This window comes from Tachypleus tridentatus, chromosome 4 (genome assembly GCF_004210375.1).
Source record: "Tachypleus tridentatus isolate NWPU-2018 chromosome 4, ASM421037v1, whole genome shotgun sequence".
In the NCBI taxonomy this organism is placed as follows: domain Eukaryota; kingdom Metazoa; phylum Arthropoda; class Merostomata; order Xiphosura; family Limulidae; genus Tachypleus; species Tachypleus tridentatus.
The window spans coordinates 30,599,176-30,622,922 of record NC_134828.1 but is presented as its reverse complement, the minus strand read 5'-3'; the positions used below and the strand labels follow the sequence as shown (position 1 = coordinate 30,622,922).

General features: G+C 35.0%; 1 protein-coding gene and 1 long non-coding RNA gene across 2 annotated transcripts in view; one reads left to right on the top strand and one right to left on the bottom strand.

The window, feature by feature from the left end:
- LOC143248789 (uncharacterized) overlaps positions 1-23,747 on the top strand; it is a 69,212-nt gene that overhangs the window by 22,688 nt on the left and 22,777 nt on the right. The window lies entirely within an intron of this gene.
- LOC143248788 (hillarin-like) overlaps positions 8,116-23,747 on the bottom strand; it is a 29,057-nt gene continuing 13,425 nt past the window's right edge. Inside the window, exons 3-7 of the mRNA XM_076497520.1 lie at positions 21,793-22,077; positions 20,791-20,946; positions 19,901-19,983; positions 14,813-14,956; positions 8,116-11,222 (exon numbers count right to left, since the gene is read on the bottom strand). Coding sequence (XP_076353635.1) covers positions 10,121-11,222; positions 14,813-14,956; positions 19,901-19,983; positions 20,791-20,946; positions 21,793-22,077 — 1,770 coding nt within the window. The 3' untranslated portion in view covers positions 8,116-10,120. The remainder of the gene's footprint in view (positions 11,223-14,812; positions 14,957-19,900; positions 19,984-20,790; positions 20,947-21,792; positions 22,078-23,747) is intronic.

Genomic DNA, 23,747 nt, shown 5'->3' with positions numbered 1-23,747 from the left:
ACTAAACCTACGACATTGATAGTCAGTTCATTATCTCTACAACAAATGACATTTATTTACATAACAACGGTTTCTCTTTTTGAGAGTTATGTTGCTACCTCATCGATAATTTTGTGTTATTAATTTATTCTTGGATATTTTTAGAGTTACAAACCTTTATTAAATGTCTTTCAATTCTTATCTAATTCCTTCCTCGTTACTGAGGGTCAGAGATCATGGTGTGTGATATCACACTCTTCTATAGGTTCCTCTTCCTTACCCTGTTGGTGCATTGAGTCATTAACAATTCGGTCCACTTTTTGATGTCGTCCATTCATCTTCTTGACTGTTTTCCACATAAGCGTCATCCTTCCGTTTTCCCTTGAAGGGTGATTGTTGAGAGCTTGATAGCCCATCCTTCCGTCTTCCCTTGAAGGGTGATTGTTGAGAGCTTGATAGCCCATCCTTCCGTCTTCCCTTGAAGGGTGATTGTTGAGAGCTTGATAGCCCATCCTTCCGTCTTCCCTTGAAGGGTGATTGTTGAGAGCTTGATAGCCCATCCTTCCGTCTTTGATTGTTGAGAGCTTGATAGCCCATCCTTCCGTCTTTCCTTGAAGGGTGATTGTTGAGAGCTTGATAGCCCTGGTTATGTGAATAAAATATTTCAGCTTTTGTTTTCTGATGTCATCGGCAGGTTGACATTCTGCCCCCACTTCCTACAGTAATGGCTCATTCCTTCAATGAGCCGATGAACTTACTCCCAGTAGCCTCCGGTAGCCATGTACTTCCGTTTTTTAAACGTTTGATTCTCGCAACTGTAAACTGCTACCGACACGGTCATCGTTTTAATCAGTTGCACTTTGATGTTTTTGCCAAGTGACAGATCTTTCAAGAATGATGTGAGAAACCTGATTTCTGCTTTGTCATCCCGAGTTTAGCACGAATCTTTTTTCTCAGTCACTTTTTTTGGCTGGTGATTGCGTTCAGATATTTAAACGTGAGGGTGGATTCAAAAAGGGTCCTGAGAGTAGATGTAATTTTTTTATCTTCATTCGTGACTGTCATGACCTTTGTTTTGGCAGTGTTTATTTCCAATTGATATTCTCTGAATACAACATCCATCTTCTATAGAAGCTTATAGAGAGTTTCCTGTGATGTCATCATCAGTATAATACTATCAGTATATCACTGACTGTTAACTTTCCTCTGTTGATCTTGAATCCAATTCAAGTCAGGTCATCCTTTACTTTCCGTGTAATATCTTCACTGTATAGGTTGTATAAGTTTGATGTCTTACTGTTGCTCTCTGGTTGCTGTACAAGTTTGATGTCTTACTGTTGCTCTCTGGTTGCTGTACAAGTTTGATGTCTTACTGTTGCTCTCTGGTTGCTGTACAAGTTTGATGTCTTACTGTTGCTCTCTGGTTGCTGTACAAGTTTGATGTCTTACTGTTAACCTCTGGTTGCTGTACAAGTTTGATGTCTTACTGTTGCTCTCTGGTTGCTGTACAAGTTTGATGTCTTACTGTTGCTCTCTGGTTGCTGTACAACTTTGATGTCTTACTGTTGCTCTCTGGTTGCTGTACAAGTTTGATGTCTTACTGTTGCTCTCTGGTTGCTGTACAAGTTTGATGTCTTACTGTTGCCTCTGGTTGCTGTACAAGTTTGATGTCTTACTGTTGCTCTCTGGTTGCTGTACAAGTTTGATGTCTTACTGTTGCTCTCTGGTTGCTGTACAAGTTTGATGTCTTACTGTTGCTCTCTAGTTGCTGTACAAGTTTGATGTCTTACTGTTGCTCTCTAGTTGCTGTACAAGTTTGATGTCTTACTGTTGCTCTCTGGTTGCTGTACAAGTTTGATGTCAATAAGATGTTATTCTTGTTGATTCCCATCTTTTTCAAAACGTCCCACAGTCTCGAATGTCACACAGGGTCAAATGCTTTTCGATAATTGACGAAGGTAAGGTAGAAGGGTTGGTTAAATTCATTTGCCTTTTCCATTACTACACGTAAGTTAAATATCAGATTTCATGTACTGGCACATTTCCTGAAACCCATCTGCTCTTCTGCCAATTTCCTTTCTGCTGTTGGTGATATTCGTCTCAACAGAATCTGCAGCATGATGTAAATGCATATCTGATTAAAAGTATTGTACTTTGGACAACAATACAATCAACTGCTCGCTTCTTTTGAGGGATGAGTATGACGTGAAGTGATTGAACTCAATCAGCAGGCTATTCTCCCGTGGACAAGATTTTGTTGAGCAGTTTAGAAGGAATCTGACTGCAAACTTTCCTCTGTTTTTAACTAGTTTTCTTAAGGGAATCTTCTAGTCCAGTTACCCTTCTCTTTGGAAGTCTTTTTATGGATTCCCATACTTCACTCCCTAGGATGGCCAAATCTGCTTCTTCATATTTTTAGGCTGGTCGTCACTAGTGTAAAACTCTGCACAATAATTATGCCATCTTCTGACAATTTCCTGCATATTCGTCAGGATTGTGTTGTTTTTAATGTCACACTATCTGGGGTAGAATCCTTAGTGTAGTCTCTTGACAATGCCGAATGTTTCCTTGAGTTGTTATTCATCAGTTCGAGCTTTTTTCTGCGAATTGCTGTTCCAACCATATAACCACATCCTGCTTTCCTCATCTCTAGACGATCATCTATTCTTCTTCATACTATTGTTCCTTTTCCTATGATTTTGATATTGCAGACGTTAGCACATTCCATATGTTCATCAAGCAAAGTGCCTCTTCCGAGATCCAGAAATTATTGAACTTTGACCTCTCGCTGTCTAAAACTTGATTTGAAGTCTCTTTTCATCTCATTCCTATAACCCAACCAGGTTTCATCTGTGGATCTTTTTGCTTTAGAAGATTTGACACTTCAAACCTATTCTCTACCTGTCTAGTGAAGCTTTTCTTTGCCGTAGGTGACTCCAGACTACTGAGTTTGAAGCGAAGAGCATGTATAGTTCTGTTTTTGGCTTGAATTCTAAGTTGGATCTTGACATCTACGAGATTATAGTTCGAGTCCCAGTTTAATCCCATATAAGCTCTTAAGTTTTTGATTCTCCTTAAACGTCATCTATTAATGAAAATGTAACCTATTTGATTTATGATATTCACATCCGGAGAGTGTTATGTATATCTTCGACATTTTTTGTACTGCAACACCGTGTTTGTTACTGCCAGGTAACTCCCATTACAGAAACTTAATATACTTTCTCCTCTGATGTTTCTTTCCACCCAACCAAAACTTTCCATATGTCTCATTTCTCCTACATTTGCAATGAAGTCTTCAGCTCTGGCTTGGATGCTATTGTAGAGTATTCAACGTCTTCATTCGGCGCCATTGATGTTGGTGCATAGACTAGAATTAATGTGATGATGTGACACGGTCTGGCTGGAGGTCGTACCACTATGGCCCTGTCCAACAATGAATAATACTCAAGTATAAACTTGGTCATCTACTTATTAAAGATGCCTCTGACCCAACTCTCATTGCTACTTCCTCTCAAGTAAGCAACATATTGCCCTGTGAAAGTTTTGAAGATCCATTTCATGTCGTTTTTCCACCACCTAGTAAGCTAATCTTGTTGTATTCCTTTAGCCTTGCCACATTGGTAAGTTTACCAAACCGGTAAAGTGAGAGGACGTCTCGTGTTACCACTCTAATTTGTCTTCTCGGGTTAATCTTCTCCCGGTCTTTACTGCTGGCATCAGCAAAAGGTCTTCAAGTGCCTAGGTTTGGGTTTTCCAGGTCAGTTTACGTAGATGTCTGAAAGACTGATAACTCCGAAGACTAGGTTCCTGGTCGCCATGTTGAAACTCTGATGTTGTTCTTTCATGGAATACAACGTACATAAAATATATGGGCCAGCGAGACGTAACTTCTGGCAACCCAATCTTGCCTGATGATCCCTCTCCCAGGTCTTAAGATACCTTTTACAGGAAAATCCATATCACACAGATAACCCACGTCACCATCTTCGATGATCACCTGGTTGGTGCAACGGCTATTTAATTGGTTATTCGCAGCTAACCTCCATATCTGGATGTATTCCCACCATTCCCATATTTCAGCACTTGAACACGTCTAGCAGGAGAAAGTAGGGACCACTCCCAAAACTGGAAGGATATATAATAAAAGGATTTCACGTTTGATAATCATAGATAACCGTGGTGGCAGAGCTCAGACAACCAACTGTGTAGCTTTGTGCTTAATTGTAAACAAGTCAACAAACAAGCTCTTATAAAATATAAAATCATTATTCTTTTATTAATATTTTAACTGTTTCAGAATCGTTTAAAATATCCTGATGTATATAGTGTTGAACAAATAAGATATTTTAATATAAAACAACGCCACCTAGTTCTTCGACTCTTTCAACTTCTCAAACACTACATCAGCTTCCTGACTTCATTAGTCATCTTCTAATTCCTTTGATGTGTTCAGGTAAATTTTCTCTCTTTCTTAATAACAATTTACAAGAAAGAGTTTTGATTTTACCGATATTTTTGATTGCCTTCAACACAGTATTACGTATTAAAAGTTGTACTAAATATATTAGTTGCTATATATACATTTCCTTTTCGTATTAGAAAAACACCCTGATTAAGTCGTGGTTGTTAATACATTGTTTGTTTTTTTTACATTAAGCCTTTTTGTTATTAGATAGGAACATCAGGTTCTATTTATTCCGTTTCATTCAATTTCAGCAAACGAGTAAGAGATTTGTAGGATATAATACCAGGAATGCTCACTAGAGGGGATAGTACCAGAAATGCTCACTATAGGGGATAGTACCAGGAATGCTCACTAGAGGCGAAATATAAGTATTTTTCATGAAATAAATATAATAAAATATAATAATTAACACTAATGGCAAGAAAATAGATATTATATGAATAACAAAATTGGAATTTACACAAACACATCAACTTATCAACTCTCTTTTTCACTACCTGTAGGCTTTGTTTCGGATATATGTATTATTTAAGTTTAGTTTGTTTTGAATTTCGCGTAAAGCTACACGAGGGCTATCTGCGTTAGCCGTCCCTAATTTAGCAGTGTAAGACTAGAGGGAAGGGAGCTAGTCATCATCACCCACCGCCCACTCTTAAACTACTCTTTTACCAACGAATAGTGGGATTGACCGTCACATTACATTACCCTATGGCTGAAGGGGTAAGCATGCTTGGTGTGAGCGGGATCCGAACCCGCGACCCTCAGATTACGAGTCGAGTGCCTTAGCCACCTGGCTGTGCTGGGCCCATTGTTTATCTAATACTTTGTTCTACATATATATATATATACACATATGCTATTTAAGTAAGCGGCCTAGCATGGCCAAGCGGTGGGTGGTGATGACTAGTTGCCTTCCCTCTAGTCTTACACTGCTAAATTAGGGACGGCGAGCACAGATAGCCCTCGAGTAGCTTTGTGCGAAATTCAAAACAAACAAAATTTAAGTAAGCTACAAAAATTGTCACAATTTGATCAAATCGAAAGGAATGATAGCGTAAATTACACACAGCTTATCGAAAGCTTAGATTGAATATAATATAGTTTAGTTTTAAAGAGAAGGAAAAATAAATTAATGGACGAGAATTATATCGGGATTTGGGATCCGGAAGAAGTAAGACCCAAATGACGTTGGGGCTTCACTGTCTGTCCACTTTAACCTTAACTTCACATCTCACATGCTTAGAAAAAAAGCATAAGGCAAATTTACTTCACGTGTTAAAGAGAAGTTGGGAACAGACTGAAAGTGAGAAGTTTTATCTTTCGTTATATACAGCGGAGCGCCGTTAAGCCGCGGTATTTGGGGGGTCAACCGCGGCTTAAACCTTTGTTGGACAACAATAGAATATGCATCACCTGCCTGGATTAACATAGCACCCACACATGTACAGAAACTTCAACGTATACAAAATTCTGTACTAACTTCAGCATACAAAGTACCACGTAGCACCTCAACCACATTCATGCACAAGTATGCAAACATAGATACAATAGCTGAAAGACTCTTGCATAATTCTCTAAAATATTTCAATAAGAATTGGCACAAAAATGACTTAATGTGTGATCTCGACAGATATCACGTACATGATGTAAATGGTACTAAATACCTCTCCCTTTTAACATATATTTAAGAAATGTAACACAAGCTGGCCACTATGCACTAGACTTAGTCCTTGTTTCTTTTTATTTTTATAATTATTATTTTCTTTTTTAATCATTATTATTATTTTTATTTTCTTCTCTTTTTTGAATTATTATTCAAGTATTGAATAATAATAATTATTATTACTTTCTTTTCTGTGTGAGTGTTTGTGTTACTACAAGTAGTAGTAGCATTCTCTCAATCGAGAAAAGGAGAAAAATACAAAAAAAAATATATATATGAAAATACAAAAAAAAAAAATTAAATGGAAAAAAAAAAAAAAACTTCTTGTTCGTCCATGCATGGACTGAGCCCTGAAATGGACCTGAGTATGATGTTATACTTTTACTCTGGCCCAAAGCTTTAAAAAAAAACAAAACAACCCTAAAGACAGACGCTATAATCGTTCGGGAGGGAGGAAGAGGTCAAATGTACCTGACCCTCCTGGGTATTTAACAACATCAATACCCAAATACCCACACAGTCAAACAAACTTTGTGACTGAAAAGCCGAAGTCGCCAACAGCTCCGCCGAGGAGCCTCATGCGGGCCATTGCGTGATCATTTTTTTCGAATTATCGAATTAAAAATAATACTTTAATTATTGATCACTTTTTCACGGATTTACCGCGGATTAACTTTAATGTATGGAGAGGTGTGATTCGGTAACAATGGCGGCCTCCATAAAGCTGACATAGAGAGCGGATAAGGTAGATTAACGGTCGATTTCTATTGTAATATATTTTATTTATTTCCCAAATTAAAGCAAATCCTTTTTAAATATCCCCTTAAAGTTATAAAGCCAGGATTAAATTGTAAGCCGCGTTTTTACACGTTCTTAAATTAGCGGTGAGCCGCGATAATCCTCGCTCACAAGACTTGTTACAGCGGCTTAAGCGATTTCGCGGTTTACTGGTCCGCGGATTAATGGCGCTCCACTGTATTTATACCTAAAATCACATTTTTTGACTTTGAAAATAGAAAAGAAATTCGTGTCCATACCTAACGCCTCAACTATCACGATATTGGTAAATCAGACTAATTTATTGGTACATTAAATAAGTATTTGTATTTTTGTATGAAGGTTTGAAGGTTAGCAAGACAAAACTTGAAACTACAGGGTGTTCGGAAAGTCACTGTGCAGTTTTGTCTGTTAATAAGTGCACAGTGACTTTCCGAACACCCTGTATACTTCCATTTATTTCCTCCTCAATTGTTAATGCTGGGGAGCCACTCAGCAACATCCTACTACTGGTCTTTGAAAACTGATTACCACTTGTAGAATGATTCCCTACCTTAAAGGGTGGGGAATATGTTTGTGGTATTTCATGGATTCGATGTAGGCTTGCCAACTCCAAAATCCAGAGCTCTTCGACAGAGCCAATCCATGTCTAATAAATATAAACAATTATTATTAATGAAATCAATAATCCACTACTTTTCAGGCCCAGCATGGGCAGGTGGTTAAGGCACTCGACTCGTAATCGCCGTCACATAAAACATGCTCACCCTTTCAGCCATGGGGACGTTCTAATGTAACGATCAATCCCACTATTTTCTGGTAAAAGAGTAGCTCAAGAGATGGCGGTGGGTGGTGATGACTAGCTGCCTTTCCTCTAGTCTTACACTGCTACATTAGGGACAGCTAGCGCAGATAGTCCTCGTGTAGCTTTGAGCGAAATTCAAAACAAACTAAACCACTGGTTTTTGTTGTTGTTTTTGCCTGTTGTCCATTTTAACACAGTACCAGTTCCTTTGTTAATTGCATATTAGCAAAGACGTGGAATATCATTCATTATTATTTCGAAAGAAAAAATGAATATTTGAATATTTAAAAAGTTTCAACCTCGTTCTTAAGTTTACATAATTAATGTATAATATGAAGTCAAACAAAAGTTTAAAAGAAATACAAAATTTTGTTTATTTAAAGTCAAAATTTATTTCGTCAACAACTCAAAAACACGAACTAAATTGTAAAATTTTATTTATTTAAACTTCAGCAAGTAGTTTGTTGAATCCACATATAAAAGTACAAGTAAATAACACACGGTAAAGTGAACTTAATCTTAATGAATAAACGCACACAAATTTTTCCAACTTCATTGTATACAAAAGCCTTGATTAGAGAACATACTTTTACGTTTTGCCTCAATATTCTTTAGTTATTGTTAGAAACACAAACGAGTTAATAATGTTATTGAGTTTATTCGAAACAACTTCGAGATTACACGATCTTTTTTATCGGTTGTACATAGTAAATTTTTCTATTGTGAACAAAATAAACAAAACTTCTATTAAGTATACAACCGATAAAAATACACCTATGTGAATCTTCAGAACATAGTTCTTTCTGATATTTAAATTAATTAAAAGCTGAGATAAGACTTTATTGAAACTTTCAAGTACATGATATACATATACATAAGCAGATACTTCGAGAGATTAAAACTTGAAATACAAAATAATGTGTGTGTGTTTTCTTATAGCAAAGCCACATTGGGCTATCTGCTGAGTCCACTGAGAGGAATCGAACTCTTGATTTTAGTGTTGTAAATCCATAGACTTACCGCTGTACCAAGGGGGGGGATACTACAAAGTAATCCTGGATATAATTAATGTTGTAATTTCGGAATTGCTTGGCTTTAATAATTGAATTCTGCTCAACAATACCTTAAAATGTTCATATAGAAATTAATTAATTAATTCTGTGTATATAATGTTGTAACCTGTAACACTTTTTGGCAATAGAATTATTTTAATAATTTAATTTTGTCCATCATTAACACCGTACAATACTCGTTGAGAAAGCAGTTCAAGGTATTTGAAGTTATATTTTCTAAGCCTTTCTGAATTACTTCATCTTTAACAGCTTAATTGTTTTTACGTTACGAATTTTCTATGGTCTAAATTAGAGTGCAAAACCTACTGTCATTGAACAATAGAAGTATTATGACATGCTATAACAGTAATTTTTAACCCCTGATGGTTCAGAAGTAAGTCTGAGTGTTTATAACGCTGAAAATCGGGTTTCGATATTTATGGTGGGCAGTGCACATAAAAATCCATTATATATCCTTGCGCTCAACAAAAATCGCACAAAAACTCATATTTAACTAACTAAATAAAACATAATGAATGTAATTCTTTCTTTACTAGCACGTGTTAATCTGTAGTTATCTCGAAGCAACGTCATTTTCAAATTATGCTTTTTAACTTTAAATTATTTATCGTATTTGTATCACACCGACTTGAGAAACAGGGCGTTGTTGCAGTTACATCATGACATCAGTTTAGTGTAACTTTTAACTTTCTTTTGCTTGGACTTGTTATTTGAGGAGATATCATAAAACAAGTAAACGTTGAAAAACAAAGAGTAAAAATAAAAACTTCAAGGTATATTTTATAGTATCACGAATCTCATCAAATAATGTTTCACGCGTACATTTGACATAACATAATTCGAGTGGGGAATTCGAAAATATGTTCGTATATGGGTATATTTAATATATATAATGAAATCTAGGCTTTTCTTTTCTATTTATTAAGTCTCAAACCAGTGTTTATTATTAACGTTGGGCTTGAATTTCTGTACATATGTGTATGTGTGTGTGTGTGTGCTTTTGTTTTACTTAGTGGATAGCTAATTCTTAACACAGGTATTCCTTTTACTACTTTGTAAACGGTAAGACCTACGGCTCTACGTGGCCAGGTGGGTTAAGGCGTGCGACTCGTAATCTGAGGGTCACGGATTCGCATCTCCGTCGCACCAAACATGCTCGCCTTTTCAGCCGTGGGGACGTTATAAAGTTACGGTCAATCCCCCTATTCGTTGGTAAAAGAGTAGCCCAAGAGTTAGCGGTGGGTAGTGATGACTAGCTGCATTCCCTTTAGTTTTACACTGCTAAATTAGGGACGGCTAGCGCAGATAGCCCTCGAGTAGCTTTGCGTGAAATTCAAAAAAACCAACAAACAAAACTAAGACCTATAATTAATCAAATATTTACAACAATGAGTCAGTAAATGCTTATCAGAGGGTTCTAATCTCGAGGTTTTTTCACGTGTGTAAATGTCCATTCCATACTGACCTTCCTCTGGAAAGGTTACAAAGAATGTCACCAGGTCGCCATCTCTTGCGTGAGAAACATATTTTGATAACGCCTTCTCCTCAATTTCATTTTTCTGCAGAGTTGCCATAAAATCCGTGAGAGGGCGGGACATTCGAAACTGAATTTCCAAGCTACGGGAAGAAAGTATTAATGCATCGTCATGGGTGATAGGTATAAGACCAAACAACCTAATAGCCTTCATGGGACCCCATTCCCCACTGGCACAGTCTGGTAAGGGAACCATTACCGTCTGAAGATCTTCGCAAATTATTTTAAATTTGCAGACGCTCTTAAACTTCATTGGTTCTCCTGTCAGATACTCTTGGGGAGTAACAGCGTTGGCAAAAATATCCAGTAAAAATTTGCCACCGCAAGGAGCGTGCACTTGGAAGGATACAATGTTGTCCACAACAGATTGCATGACGCATCTCTTCAGGCTTACGCCCTTGTAAGCGCTGACGTCATTATCGAATAATTTTAAGTTATAATGAAATATTAGGCTTGAAGACATGTGAGAAGGCATTCCGATTCGAACAGTGATGGCGCCACTACCATCTGTGTACAGCACTGCCTTTGTTTCTTCGTCAGGCATATATAGACCATAATGAAAAAACAAAGACCGCACGAATGGAATTTCTTCAAACGCTTCTAAGGTAATTGGTTTTCTCAGTAGCTGCCATTCTTTCTGTAGCGGGTAAAAGTCATGAATAAATTCTTTAGGATCGGTGAGAAAATAATGATCGTCGTATTCGTAGCGTAAACTATCATTATTTTTGGAACCTGGTTTTGGAACTTCTTTAGCGTTCACCAGATGGCGCGCGCCCCAGTTACACTGCACGAACCGCCATGCTCCTGCGACGTAAACAGCATTCCACGAGTTCCGAAAGCAAGTGCCTTCAAATAATACACCGGGTTTATAACCAGCACTCTTGGAATAACCTTTGATAACAACACAGTGAAGTCCAGCGTAGCTGTAATATACAAGTGTACAATATTTAAATTAGAAATAGTTTCTCTGAAACTTATTTTTTTAACTTTTTGAAAGTAGATATATCATATTCTACTGCTTTAATTCCAGATTTTCTAACTTCCAAACAACTACAAATGGCGTTTCTCTAAAATCTTCAGTTTCTGTCCAGTAATTCGAAAGAAATCTCAAATCAAAACGTTTCACTTCTTCGGCACTGTTTCAATAGCTGGTATGATTTTTACCAATTCTTTCTCATCATTTACCAAAATTTTTAACAGTTATCTGTCCTCCATTGGTAACAATTTTTAACAGTTATCTGTTGTTCTCATTTAGTAAAATTCGCCACTTACCTCTTTCTCACTTGTTAACAATTTACCGGTTATCTGTCTTTAGTTGATAACAATTTTACTTGTTATCTAACCTGAGTCAGTTTATCCCTATAGAAGAAAGATCCATCTTTCAAAAGCGCTCGAGTTTGGACCAGTTATCTATCGTTCTCATTCGGTAAAACTTCTACCAGTTATATATCTTTAATTGGTAACAATTTCATTAGTTATCTTACCTCAGCTAGTGAAATTTAAACCAGTTATCTCTCCTCAACTGGTAACGGTTTTACAAGTTATCTGTTGTTCACAGTTGGTAAAAGTTATCTCTCCTCAACTGGTAACAACTTTACCAGTTATCTGTTGTTCACAGTTGGTAAAACTTTTACCAACCGAGGGAACTTCGCATAAAAAGTGAAACATTCTGGTAAAAACTGTCTTTCAGTTAATTATTTGGGAGAAGCAGGTTCACAAGTTTGAAAAATATTCAGGTTACTTCCTCTCTTTATCACATTGTTTATATTCACCTGCTAGTCTTAAAATAAATTAACCATAGAACAAAAAAAATAATTAACAATTAATTTGTCAATTGCGAAAACGTCCTAATCTTTCGGCGAAAATATTTAATGTTAACAATTGCGAACTTAATAGGCTATCAATAAACTTAAACACTTCGTATGTACATTGGGACCATTATGTAGAGAGAAGATAACTTATATGAAACGTTTTATCACGAATTTAAAACCCTACTTTTCTGAGAAAAACCTGCAATTTTTACATATTTGTACTAAATTTATTTTCAAAACAAACATGTATAACAGAAAGAAAATGCATAAGTAAATAAACGTTAGAGAGTTCGTTTCTTTCGTATCTTGCACCAAAAGATGGATCTTTAGAAGACTTTACTCGCCTTACGGGAACTTCAAGTATTATAAAACTAAAGATAATCTAAGCCTGAATGATGTATTACATCAAATGTTAAGTAATTACACTTAATAACGAATCAATTTTTGGGAAAAAAGACTTTAACAATTTAAACGAAACAGTTAATTCAATACAGAATCATTGCTAAACAACTAGATACAATAATGAATCAGTTTTATAAAAAAGTTAGTTCGTATGCAAATTTAATACTTTATGAGAAACAGTTGATTCTAATGAAGAATCATTGTTAAATAACTAGATATAATAATGAATCAATGTTTTAAAAAAAAAAGAGTTAGTTCGTATACAAATTTAATACTTTATGAAAAACAGTTGATTCTAATGGAGAATCATTGTTAAATAACTAGATACAATAATGAATCAATGTTTGAAAAAAAAGAGTTAGTTCGTATACAAATTTAATACTTTATGAGAAACAGTTGATTCTAATGGAGAATCATTGTTAAATAACTAGATACAATAATGAATCAATGTTTGAAAAAAAAGAGTTAGTTCGTATACAAATTTAATACTTTATGAGAAACAGTTGATTCTAATGGAGAATCATTGTTAAATAACTAGATACAATAATGAATCAATGTTTGAAAAAAAAAAGTTAGTTCGTATACAAATTTAATACTTTATGAGAAACAGTTGATTCTAATGGAGAATCATTGTTAAATAACTAGATACAATAATGAATCAATGTTTGAAAAAAAGAGTTAGTTCGTATACAAATTTAATACTTTATGAGAAACAGTTGATTCTAATGGAGAATCATTGTTAAATAACTAGATACAATAATGAATGAATGTTTGAAAAAAAGAGTTAGTTCGTATACAAATTTAATACTTTATGAGAAACAGTTGATTCTAATGGAGAATCATTGTTAAATAGCTAGATACAATAATGAATGAATGTTTGAAAAAAAACGTTAGTTCGTATACAAATTTAATACTTTATGAGAAACAGTTGATTCTAATGGAGAATTATTGTTAAATAACTAGATACAATAATGAATCAATGTTTAAAAAAAAGAGTTAGTTCGTATACAAATTTAATACTTTATGAGAAACAGTTGATTCTAATGGAGAATCATTGTTAAATAACTAGATACAATAATGAATCAATGTTTGAAAAAAGAGAGTTAGTTCGTATAAAATTTAATACTTTATGAGAAACAGTTGATTCTAATGGAGAATCATTGTTAAATAGCTAGATACAATAATGAATGAATGTTTAAAAAATGAGTTAGTTCGTATACAAATTTAATACTTTATGAGAAACAGTTGATTCTAATGGGGAATCATTGTTAAATAACTAGATACAATAATGAATGAATGTTTAAAAAAAGAGTTAGTTCGTATACAAATTTAATACTTTATGAGAAATAGTTGATTCTAACGGAGAATCATTGTTAAAAAATTAGGCTCAATAATGAATCAGTATTAATTAAAAACAGTTAGCTTCTATACAAAATTAATATTTTATACAAAATAATTAGTTCTAATACCACATCGATTTTGTAAAAAAAACAGATATCTTTCTTTTTCTTGAGATAATTGTGTATAACGAGGCATTACGTATGCATTAGAAGTAACTGTTTCTTATATAATGAAAGATTTTGTATTCGATCTAACTGTTCCTCACCTAATGGCGAGTTTGTATGAGAGTTAATCGTTTCTTACCTTTTGCAATTTTGTGCTAGTAATAATTCTGTTTATATTATAAAATATATTTTGTATTGGTCTAACTGAAAGAAATATGACGACCATGAAATATTTGGAACATTAATTTTCGAAGAAAAATTAAACTAGTTTTTACATTACTTGTAATGTTTTTTCGGAGGTGAAATTAAAATTGCTGTCAAGGATGGTCATCAAAATGAAATAAGTCAAATATTGTGATAAGTTTACAATAAATGAAATATTGTAATACATTTAAAATAAATCAGATATTTTGATAAACTTAAAATAAATCAAATATTGTAATAAATTTAAAATAAATCAGATATTTTGATAAACTTAAAATAAATCAAATATTGTGATAAACTTAAAATAAACCAAATATTGTGATGAACTTACAATGAATCAAATATTGTGATAAGCTTACAATTAATCAAATATTTTGATAAGTTTAAAATAAATCACATATTTTGATAATCTTAAAATAAATTAAATATTGTGATAAGCTAAGCTTAAAATAAATCAAATATTGTAATTAGCTCACCATGATTCAAATAGTTTGATAAGCTTAAGATTACTAAAAAATTATATCTGGTTCTTTAATTGTGATTATCTCTCAAAGCTTGTTATAAATTTAAAATTTATTGAAGGCAACATACCTACACAGACGTTTGAAAAGCACATGGTAACTCTCTGTTCCATGCTTGATTCCCCTCAAGAGGGCCATCGGTGTATCAGCATGTATATCATCATTGAATTTCATGGTGTTCAAATTCTTTACAGTAATCCACCGGAATATAACCCTGTAAATATTGCAAATATATGTAATGAAACTACAAGTAGCCCATACTACAGTTTACGACGACTAACGGGCACGTCTGTTTACTGATAAACATAATAACCCGCACAAGCCCGAAGTATAGTTAATATTACCTCATTTGATTAACTCTGATGTTATATCGTTAATTCATGAGAGGTTACAAATAACAGTGATCATGTAGTTTGTGAATGTACTCACTAGAAGCAGATTATTTTGACTTCATACTTTCCATGTCTTGAACCTCTTTGTTATCATGTGATGAAGTGCTATAGTTCTTTGGCTATTTCAATATTTATTGTGTGGAACATCCCATGAAAAGATTGGTTGTCGTCAACAGATTTTCAGCTAATCCTGAATAATTCTGCTCTTCAGCAGAAATAGCAAGGTACTAATATTTTCTTAAGTACCAAGGCACACCTTCTTTGTTTGTAGCTTGATCTTCGAAGTACCAGGAAAGGAACAAGTAACTTCCAACCCAAACGTAACTCGGACTTAATTAATATGTCTATCATCACAGTACGTCATTGTATCGTATCATATGAAATGCTGTGACCCGAGTGCTTTAGGTAAAAGAGGTGAAATCAAAACGTCATCTTTTTCTGAAAACGGTTGATTTTTGGAGTTCCGTATTTTTGCATTTAAATTATTTTAAACCTACGTGTTTATCTAGCATCGTGATTACATTTTATCATGAAATATTTGTCACCATACTGTGTAATCCTGACTGAAAATGATGCCCTCTATTGGCATAATGGTATACCTGCGGACTTATAACGCTAAAAAACCGGGTTTCGATACCCGTGGTTGGAAGACCACAGATGATAAATTGTTTAGTTTAATTATACACAAATAAAGTGAAAATTATTTTAATCATTATCAATAAATATTTAGTCAGTAATAAAGTGTGTTTTCTTACAGCAAAGCCACATGGGGCTATCTGCTGTGTCCACCGAGAGGAATCAAACCTCTGATTTTAGCGTTGTAAATCTAAAGTCTTATGGCTGTTCCAGTGGGATACCACAGACGAAGTGCTTGTAGCCTACTCTTGGTTTCAAAAAATGACAATATAAGCCGTATAAACTAAAACTTCAAATGTTTTTCTTACTCTAAGTATTTATGCAGTAAGTGAAATGAACGAATAAATTCAAAGATAGCAATAGCTGCATTTTTTTAAACGCACTATAACCGACAGCACTTGTTTGTTTGAATTTTGCACAAAACTACACGAGGACTATCTGCGCTAGCCATCCTTAATTTTGCTGAGTAAGACTAGAGGGAAGTCAGCTAGTCATCACCACCCACTGCCAGCTCTGGGGCTACTCTTTTACTAATAAATACTGAGACTAAACGTTATATTATAACGCATATAACGTACCCACACCTGAAAGAGCAAGTATGTTTGGTATGACAGGGATTCGAACCCACGACTCTCAGATTAGAAATTGAGTGTCCCTAACCACTTGACCATTCCGGGCCTCGATATCACTTCAACAATATGATATTACATTTCACATTTATAATATTTTTCATAAACCGAAAAATGAAATCATTGTTTCTTTACGTCGCCCCTAATAAATAAACGGTAGAAAAATCGTTAAAAGTAGCCAAATTTACTTGTCGAAACTAAATATATAAATATTGTGAAACATTGGTAAATCTTTCTCATGTTTATTCTACAAATTTATGTGCTGTTCTGCATCTCCTGCATAATTTGCATATTTCGTGACAGGATTCTTTTTGGAAAAACAAAAATATATTGATGTTTTATGACCTCTTGACCACTAATATGAAAACACTGTATTATCGTCAACATTTTATCAGGCAGTTTTGTGTGTGTGTTTGTTTGGTTTTCTTGTCTTTGCGAACTAGAATCCAGTAAAGGTAAAACTGATCTTGGTAGACAGTAAAGACATGTCCACATTTCTGTGTTTAAAATTTTCCTCAAAATGCCTCTTCAGTTTCACCCACGCAACTTTCTCAATAGATCCGTGTATAATGTGTTTAAATATCGAAAACAAATCAAATAAAAATCCAACACAACGACTTGTACTCGTCTCACCGAAGACGATCGTGTTCTAGAGATCAGAGTTTCTAGACTGTGAATAACTTGCTGTTAAACCGACAACTACATCTCTGAGGTAGTGAATGTACTATAAAAGTGACAGTTAAGCCCCAGTGTTCCCGATACGCCATTCCACCACATCTAATCCTTTTGGCAACAAATTTACTGCCCTGAATGTACATAAGTTCTATATGTGCCGTTTCTAATATGAAACCACTGGAAGCCCTAAAACCGAAAACTCAATATTCAATATGTTGCCCCTATCTCGAGAGGGTCAAGGGAAAAGCAGTTTCTTAGCGCTTCCAGTTCGCTTCCAAGATTTTCCTCTGAAAACTTCATGTCGAAAGTCCTGTCAGTAGACAATAGTCAGACAAGTAACCCACGAGGGTAGGATACTGTTCACTAAATGGCTTTCTTCTACTCTATCAATTTTCTAGTTCACTCATATCCATTGATCCATTTTTTTTTCTCACATTTTAACAATTTTAGATGTAATGATAGTTTCACTTATCATCTAGTTATCAGCTAGTTTTCTTTGTTTAATTGCAAGAGATTCTAGTTTTTTAGTTGAATATTAGGGAACAGCTATGCGCCGATAGCGTTTTGTGAAGCCTTGCGCGAAAATATCTAAAATAAAAATTCACCACTATAATTTCGGTTTTTTTGTATACGACATCTACACGTGAGTGGTACATTTATTACAATATTCACTAAGAATCTCAAAATATAGGGCCCAGCATGGTTAGGTAGTTAAGACACTTGACTCGTAATCCGAGGGTCGCGGGTTCGAATCCCAGTCGCACCAAACATACTTGCTCTTTAAGCCGTTATAAAGTGACGGTCAACCCCACCATTCCTTGGTAAAAGAGTAGCCCAAGAGTTGGCAGTGGGTGGTGATGACTAGCTACCTTCCCTCCAGTAAAACACTGCTAAGTTAAGGACGGCTAGCGCAGATAGCGCTTAAGTAGCTTTGCGCGAAATTCAAAATATAAATTATTCTGAATTTTAATCCCCCAACCATATGTGTGCAGACTTGGTCAATCACTCATAATCCTGAATTCACGACGTGTTTCTGAACGAAATTTAGTAAAATGTAACAAGTTTGTTGGCCCGGCATGGCCAGGTGGGCTAAGGCGTTCGACTCGTAATCTGAGGGTCGCGGGTTCGAATCCCGGACACATGAAAAACATGCTCGCCCTTTCAGCCGTGGGGGCGTTATAATGTGACGGTCAATCCCACTATTCGTTGGTAAATGCTAAATGAAGGAGGACTAGCGCAAATAGCCTAATTTGCGCGAAAGTAAAAACAAACAACAACAAAACAAATGTTTCATTCAATATTGCTGATTTACTGACAATTCGCGTTTTTTATGAGAACAGAGCCCACATCGAGCTATCTGCTGTGTCCATCGAACCCTTGATTATAAAGTTTTAAATCCGAATATTTACCATTTTCTCACCTTGGGACTCATGATATAGAATATTATATAGGCCCTTTCAGCCGTGGGTACGTTATAACGTTACGATCAATCACACTATTCGTTAGTAAAATGTAACCCAAGAGTTGACGGTGAGTGAAATGAATAGTTAATAACTCTGACATCAAATACATAGATGCGATTTTGAATGGCACTTCATAGAAGGTTGTGGCTTGGGCACCTTGACTCTAATTCGTGTGCATTGTATTAATTTGGCTTTGATTTTGGTTTGTCTGAAAAGAAAGCGCATATGCAATTTTTTATGCTAAAGGTCTACTAATAGATGAATTCTGTCTGAAAGGATTTTATAGTAAGGATTGTTTGTTTTGGAATTTCGCACAAAGCTACTCGAGGGCTATCTGTGCTAGCCGTCCCTAATTTAGCAGTGTAAGACTAGAGGGAAGGCAGCTAGTCATCACCACCCACCGCCAACTCTTGGGCTACTCTTTTACCAACGAATAGTGGGATTGACCGTCACATTATACGCCCCCACGGCTGGGAGGGCGAGCATGTTTAGCGCGACGCGGGCACGAACCCGCGACCCTCGGATTACGAGTCGCATGCCTTACGCGCTTGGCCATGCCAGTTCAATTATAGTAAGGAAAAAGAAATACAACGTATTCTTACATTGTCCATGTAAACGTGGACAATGTCATTGTAACCGCGACCACTTCTCTTGATATCATTGTTTTTAACTGTCCTCATCATGTGCTTAACACGTTAAAATAATTCAACTGAAAAAATTAGAAAAACCTAAATCAAATATGTCGACACAGGTTGGTTCATTTTAGGGATTTTCTATCAAATCGATCTCATTTTCTCATTTATACCACAGTGAAAGCTATTGATGGAGAAACTGGTTTATAAAATCCATAAGTACTTATTAAACAGCTCCTCCCCAATGTCACAACGTATATCTACAGGCTTGCAACGCTGGAATCCGGCTTTAGATGCCCATGGTAGGCAGAGCGCTGATAGTCCATTTTAAAGGTAACCATTTGAGATATTTTTTAAATGTTGTTACCGATAGCATTCTTATCATTTGATATCCGTAGACGACAGCATATTTTTGAGTGCAGCTAACAACAAAAGTCAGGTATGACCTGGTTGTTAGAACGCCCGACTAAGTAATATACAGACTGAATATTCATTTCCCTTTCAACCGTTATAATGTTTGCAGTCAATCACACTATTCATTGACAAAAGAGTTGGCTAAGAATCGGCGATGGGTGGTGTCCTCTCTCGTCTATTACTTCAAAACTAGAGACTGCTAGAGCAGAGAGCATTGGAGAAGCTTTGAGAGATATTTGATAAAAATACAAATAATCTAGTACCTTGTTGACTCGGTGGTAAATTTAAGAGTCTAGAAAAGTTAACAACGATTGTACCTAGCTTTATCGACATCGGTGTGACATTGGCTAATCAGTAATCGCACCAACTCTGTGAACGTCACTTGATCATCTTCCGCCACCTGTAGGAAAAACAAAACGACTGAAATAAACTTTCGGTTTTGACTTCTTTTTTGTACTGCTTATTATGAATATATCACAAACTCGTTCAAGTTTAACAACAAGTGAGATAATATTAAATGAAATAACTTTGAATGTAAACTGTCCTCTGATTGGTAAGAGTTAAGTTTACGGACTTACAAAGCCAAAATCTAGGGTTTGATTTTCCCGGTGAACGGACAGCACATAGATAGCTGCGTATCGTTGCGCCAAAAAAAGAAAACGTGTGTGTGTGTATTTTGTTATAGCAAAGCCACACCGGGTTATCTGCTGAGGAAGAAAACTTATCTGTAACAAAGTGTTCCAGCTGTTCACTCTGAACGATAAGAAGGTTAGGACTAAATCAGTGTCAAAAAGCCATCAGAAATAACTACCCAAGAAGTAATGTTAACTCGTGAGTTCACTTGTTTTTTTTTAATCATGCTGAAAATTCTAAGTTTAAGTTTCATATACAAACAAGCAGTAAAATACACACACAAACATTTGTTGATACAGCTGCTCGTGGATATTAATTAACAAATAATAAACAAAAACCAGAAACTAGTTTTAAGTTTAATTTAACTACTTATCGATCCATTATATTTACTATAATTGTACATTGTGTAGGAGTTTATAGTCTAAGGTTCATTTTGCATCAAATGAACAAAGTCATACATTTGTGTATCATAATTTCTAAGAACAAAACAATTTTATGTAAAAATTCGAACCAACATCCCGCAATAAGCGATAAACTACAATAAGACGAGACTCGAAAAGTACAGGATACCCACGTTTATAGCGACTTGATCCAATTCAGCGAAGACCGCAGGATCACTGTAGATTTCAAACTTAGACAATTTAGGGGGGGTCGGTGGAGGAGGGCGTGTAGGGTACGATGTCATCTCCTCTGTGACGTGTCTCTCTTTTTTTGAGTAATGATTATTTCTCTGAGGATTAGAAAAAAACCAACATGTAGTAATGTCAGCAAAATTATATATTTTATAGCTAAATCACATTATTTAGACATTTCTCTGAAATAAATACGAAGAAAATAGTTTTTAACTGAATTTGTTTGCAAGGAATTAACCCATTTTATTGAAGCTAAGTAAGACAAATAGCTTACCAAGAAAAAACAGTTAGTTATTGCATATACACTAGAGGTAATGGAACTGGACAGATATAAACTACCTTGATCAGGAAATATTATAGAGTATTTAAAATTTTTAAAATAATTCCGTGATCGTAAAAAACAACTTTCAAACCCTCAAAATATAAAACAGTAAATTGTTATTATTATACGTAATTATGTAGTAAAATTTAAACAAGTTATCGTATCTTTTAGGTTTTTCAATGTATTTTCTTTACAAATCATTTCTTTTAAGTTTTCATTGTCTCCCCTTTTAAATACATTGAAACTTCTTTTGCGAGCAACATTTAACAAGATTATGGTTTTGTTTGTTAGGGTGTGAATGTTGGTCGTTGTCAGTGTGTGATTTTCATCTTACTCCGACTGTTGATTTCCTCAACCAAACTATATTTAAAAAAAACAACTTTTGATAAACTAATTTTATGTGGTTTTTGTGCATCAATTAATGTTTAAAAGCCCCAGTGTTTATTGAACACTTTTGTTTTTGTGGGTACTGAATAACATCAGCCATATTCTATAGAATTTAACGATTGTTTATATAGTGAATAATAATCAAAATAACACAGAGATATAGAATTATAAAGAGAATAAATGTGAATATTTCAATAATATTTTTAAAAATTATTGTATATTTAAACAGTCACACCCTTTCGAATTCAACTCTCTTTTGGTTGATAAGGTTTATCATTTCTTTGCTCTGCTTGTCCACCAGGTCAGCAGTAGCCGCACGTTCCTGTTCAAGAAGTTTCTTTGTCATGGATTCTTTTCTCTTGTCTAGTTTTGATGTCATATTTTTCTCTAAGTTTTTCTTTTCCTTCTGTTGCTTTAAATTCAGAGTTTTTTCCTCTTCTGTCGAAATATTCTTCATTTTAGTTCTCCGTTCATCTTGAAACCGACTAGTCAGTTTTTCCAACTCTTTTTCCCATTCTTGCTAATAAATGAACAAGAACAAATAAACAAATTAGACTAACTTATCACTGTTGTTATTCAGACCGTTGATAAATAATCTTAATTCTTTTCTTCTGTTTTGGGAGCTCAAGTGTTCCATGCACTTGCGACAAGGAACTTACCAGAAATGATGGTACTTTAGCTGTATTGCTAACGTTACATAATGTGGGAGGACATTGAGGAACACCTAGGTACAAGTGATCGTTGCTGTATTCGATTTGACGTTTCGCTGCATATGAAAATCAGAAATAATATTTTGATTCGAAATTTCAAACAACAAATTTTGAAGAAATGCAACAAACATTATCTCTCGCGAATTGAGTAGCTGAGTTATTTAGAGACACTGGAAAAATGTGGTCAATTTTTAAAGAAAAATTTTCTGTATTTAAAACAAATAAACTTCTTACAGAAAGAAAAGTGTAGCTGCAAGTAAAAGTCCAGTTGGCTCACAAAGAATGTAAGAGATAAAATTATAGAGAAGCAAGACAGTTGGTCAACCAGAAAATTAGGACATCCAAAAGAATCTATGAGAAAAAATTGCCGAAAACATAAATATTAACAGTAAGGATTTGTTTTAAGTATATAAAGTGTAAATTAAATGTTAGGATGAGGAAAGAATCCCCAAGGAATGACAAAGGAAAATTAATATCTGATGTTAATGACATGGCTGGATTATTAAATTCTGCTTTTTCTTCGATTTCTACTGATGACAACTGAAGCAGCATTCAACACCTTGAACAACTGATAGATGAAAACAACGTGAAAACGACAAATGGACAAATTCTGAGCATTTTAAAAATAAAACTGGAAAGCTTAAAGAGTGATAAAGCTCCTTGGCCAGATAATATTTTCCTAAGGGTTTTAAAGGAGGTCAAGGACTGGATATGTGAACCACTCGTTAAAACGATTTGTAAGTTCCTTAACCTGTTGACTGCCAAGTATTTCAGCTGCTACGGCAACTCCGAACCAAGTTCAAAATATAACTCTAATGCTTCTTCATTTTGTAACTTTTTTCGTGACGCCATTTTGGATCGAAAGTGAAACAATTTGTAAGTAGGTCTAATGTATGTATGGTGCTGACATCTAGCGTTGAAGTTAGGTATTATTAAGAACGAATTAAGTCGTCAGTGGCACTGTGTTACCGATCGGCTTGGACGAGTTATCTCGTCTACGGCACTGAACAGGTTAATAGTGGGGAAGTACTGATATATTGAAAATTAACTAATGTCACTCCTGTTTTCAAGGAAGGCAATAGAAGTTGTCCGAGTAATTGTAGGCCTATTAGTTTTACAGCAGTTGTGGGAAAAGTTTTGTAAAGTCCAATATAAAATACTTTTCATTTAAAAACAGTTCAGAATTTTATCGGATATTTAACATGGTTTCACTAAGAAAAAATGATGTCTTACAAATCTTTTGACATTTTTGAGAATGACATTGCCTATGTAGATAACGAAAAGGTTGTAGATCTGGTATGTCTGGATTTTCAAAAAGCATTTGACAAAGTACAACACAATCTGAGGGTCGCGGGTTCGAATCCCCGTCGCACTAATCATGCACGCCCTTTCAGCCGCGGGGGCGTTATAAAGTGACAGTAAATCCCATTATTCGTTGGTAAAAGAGTAGCTCAAGAGTTGGCGGTGGGGGGTGATGACT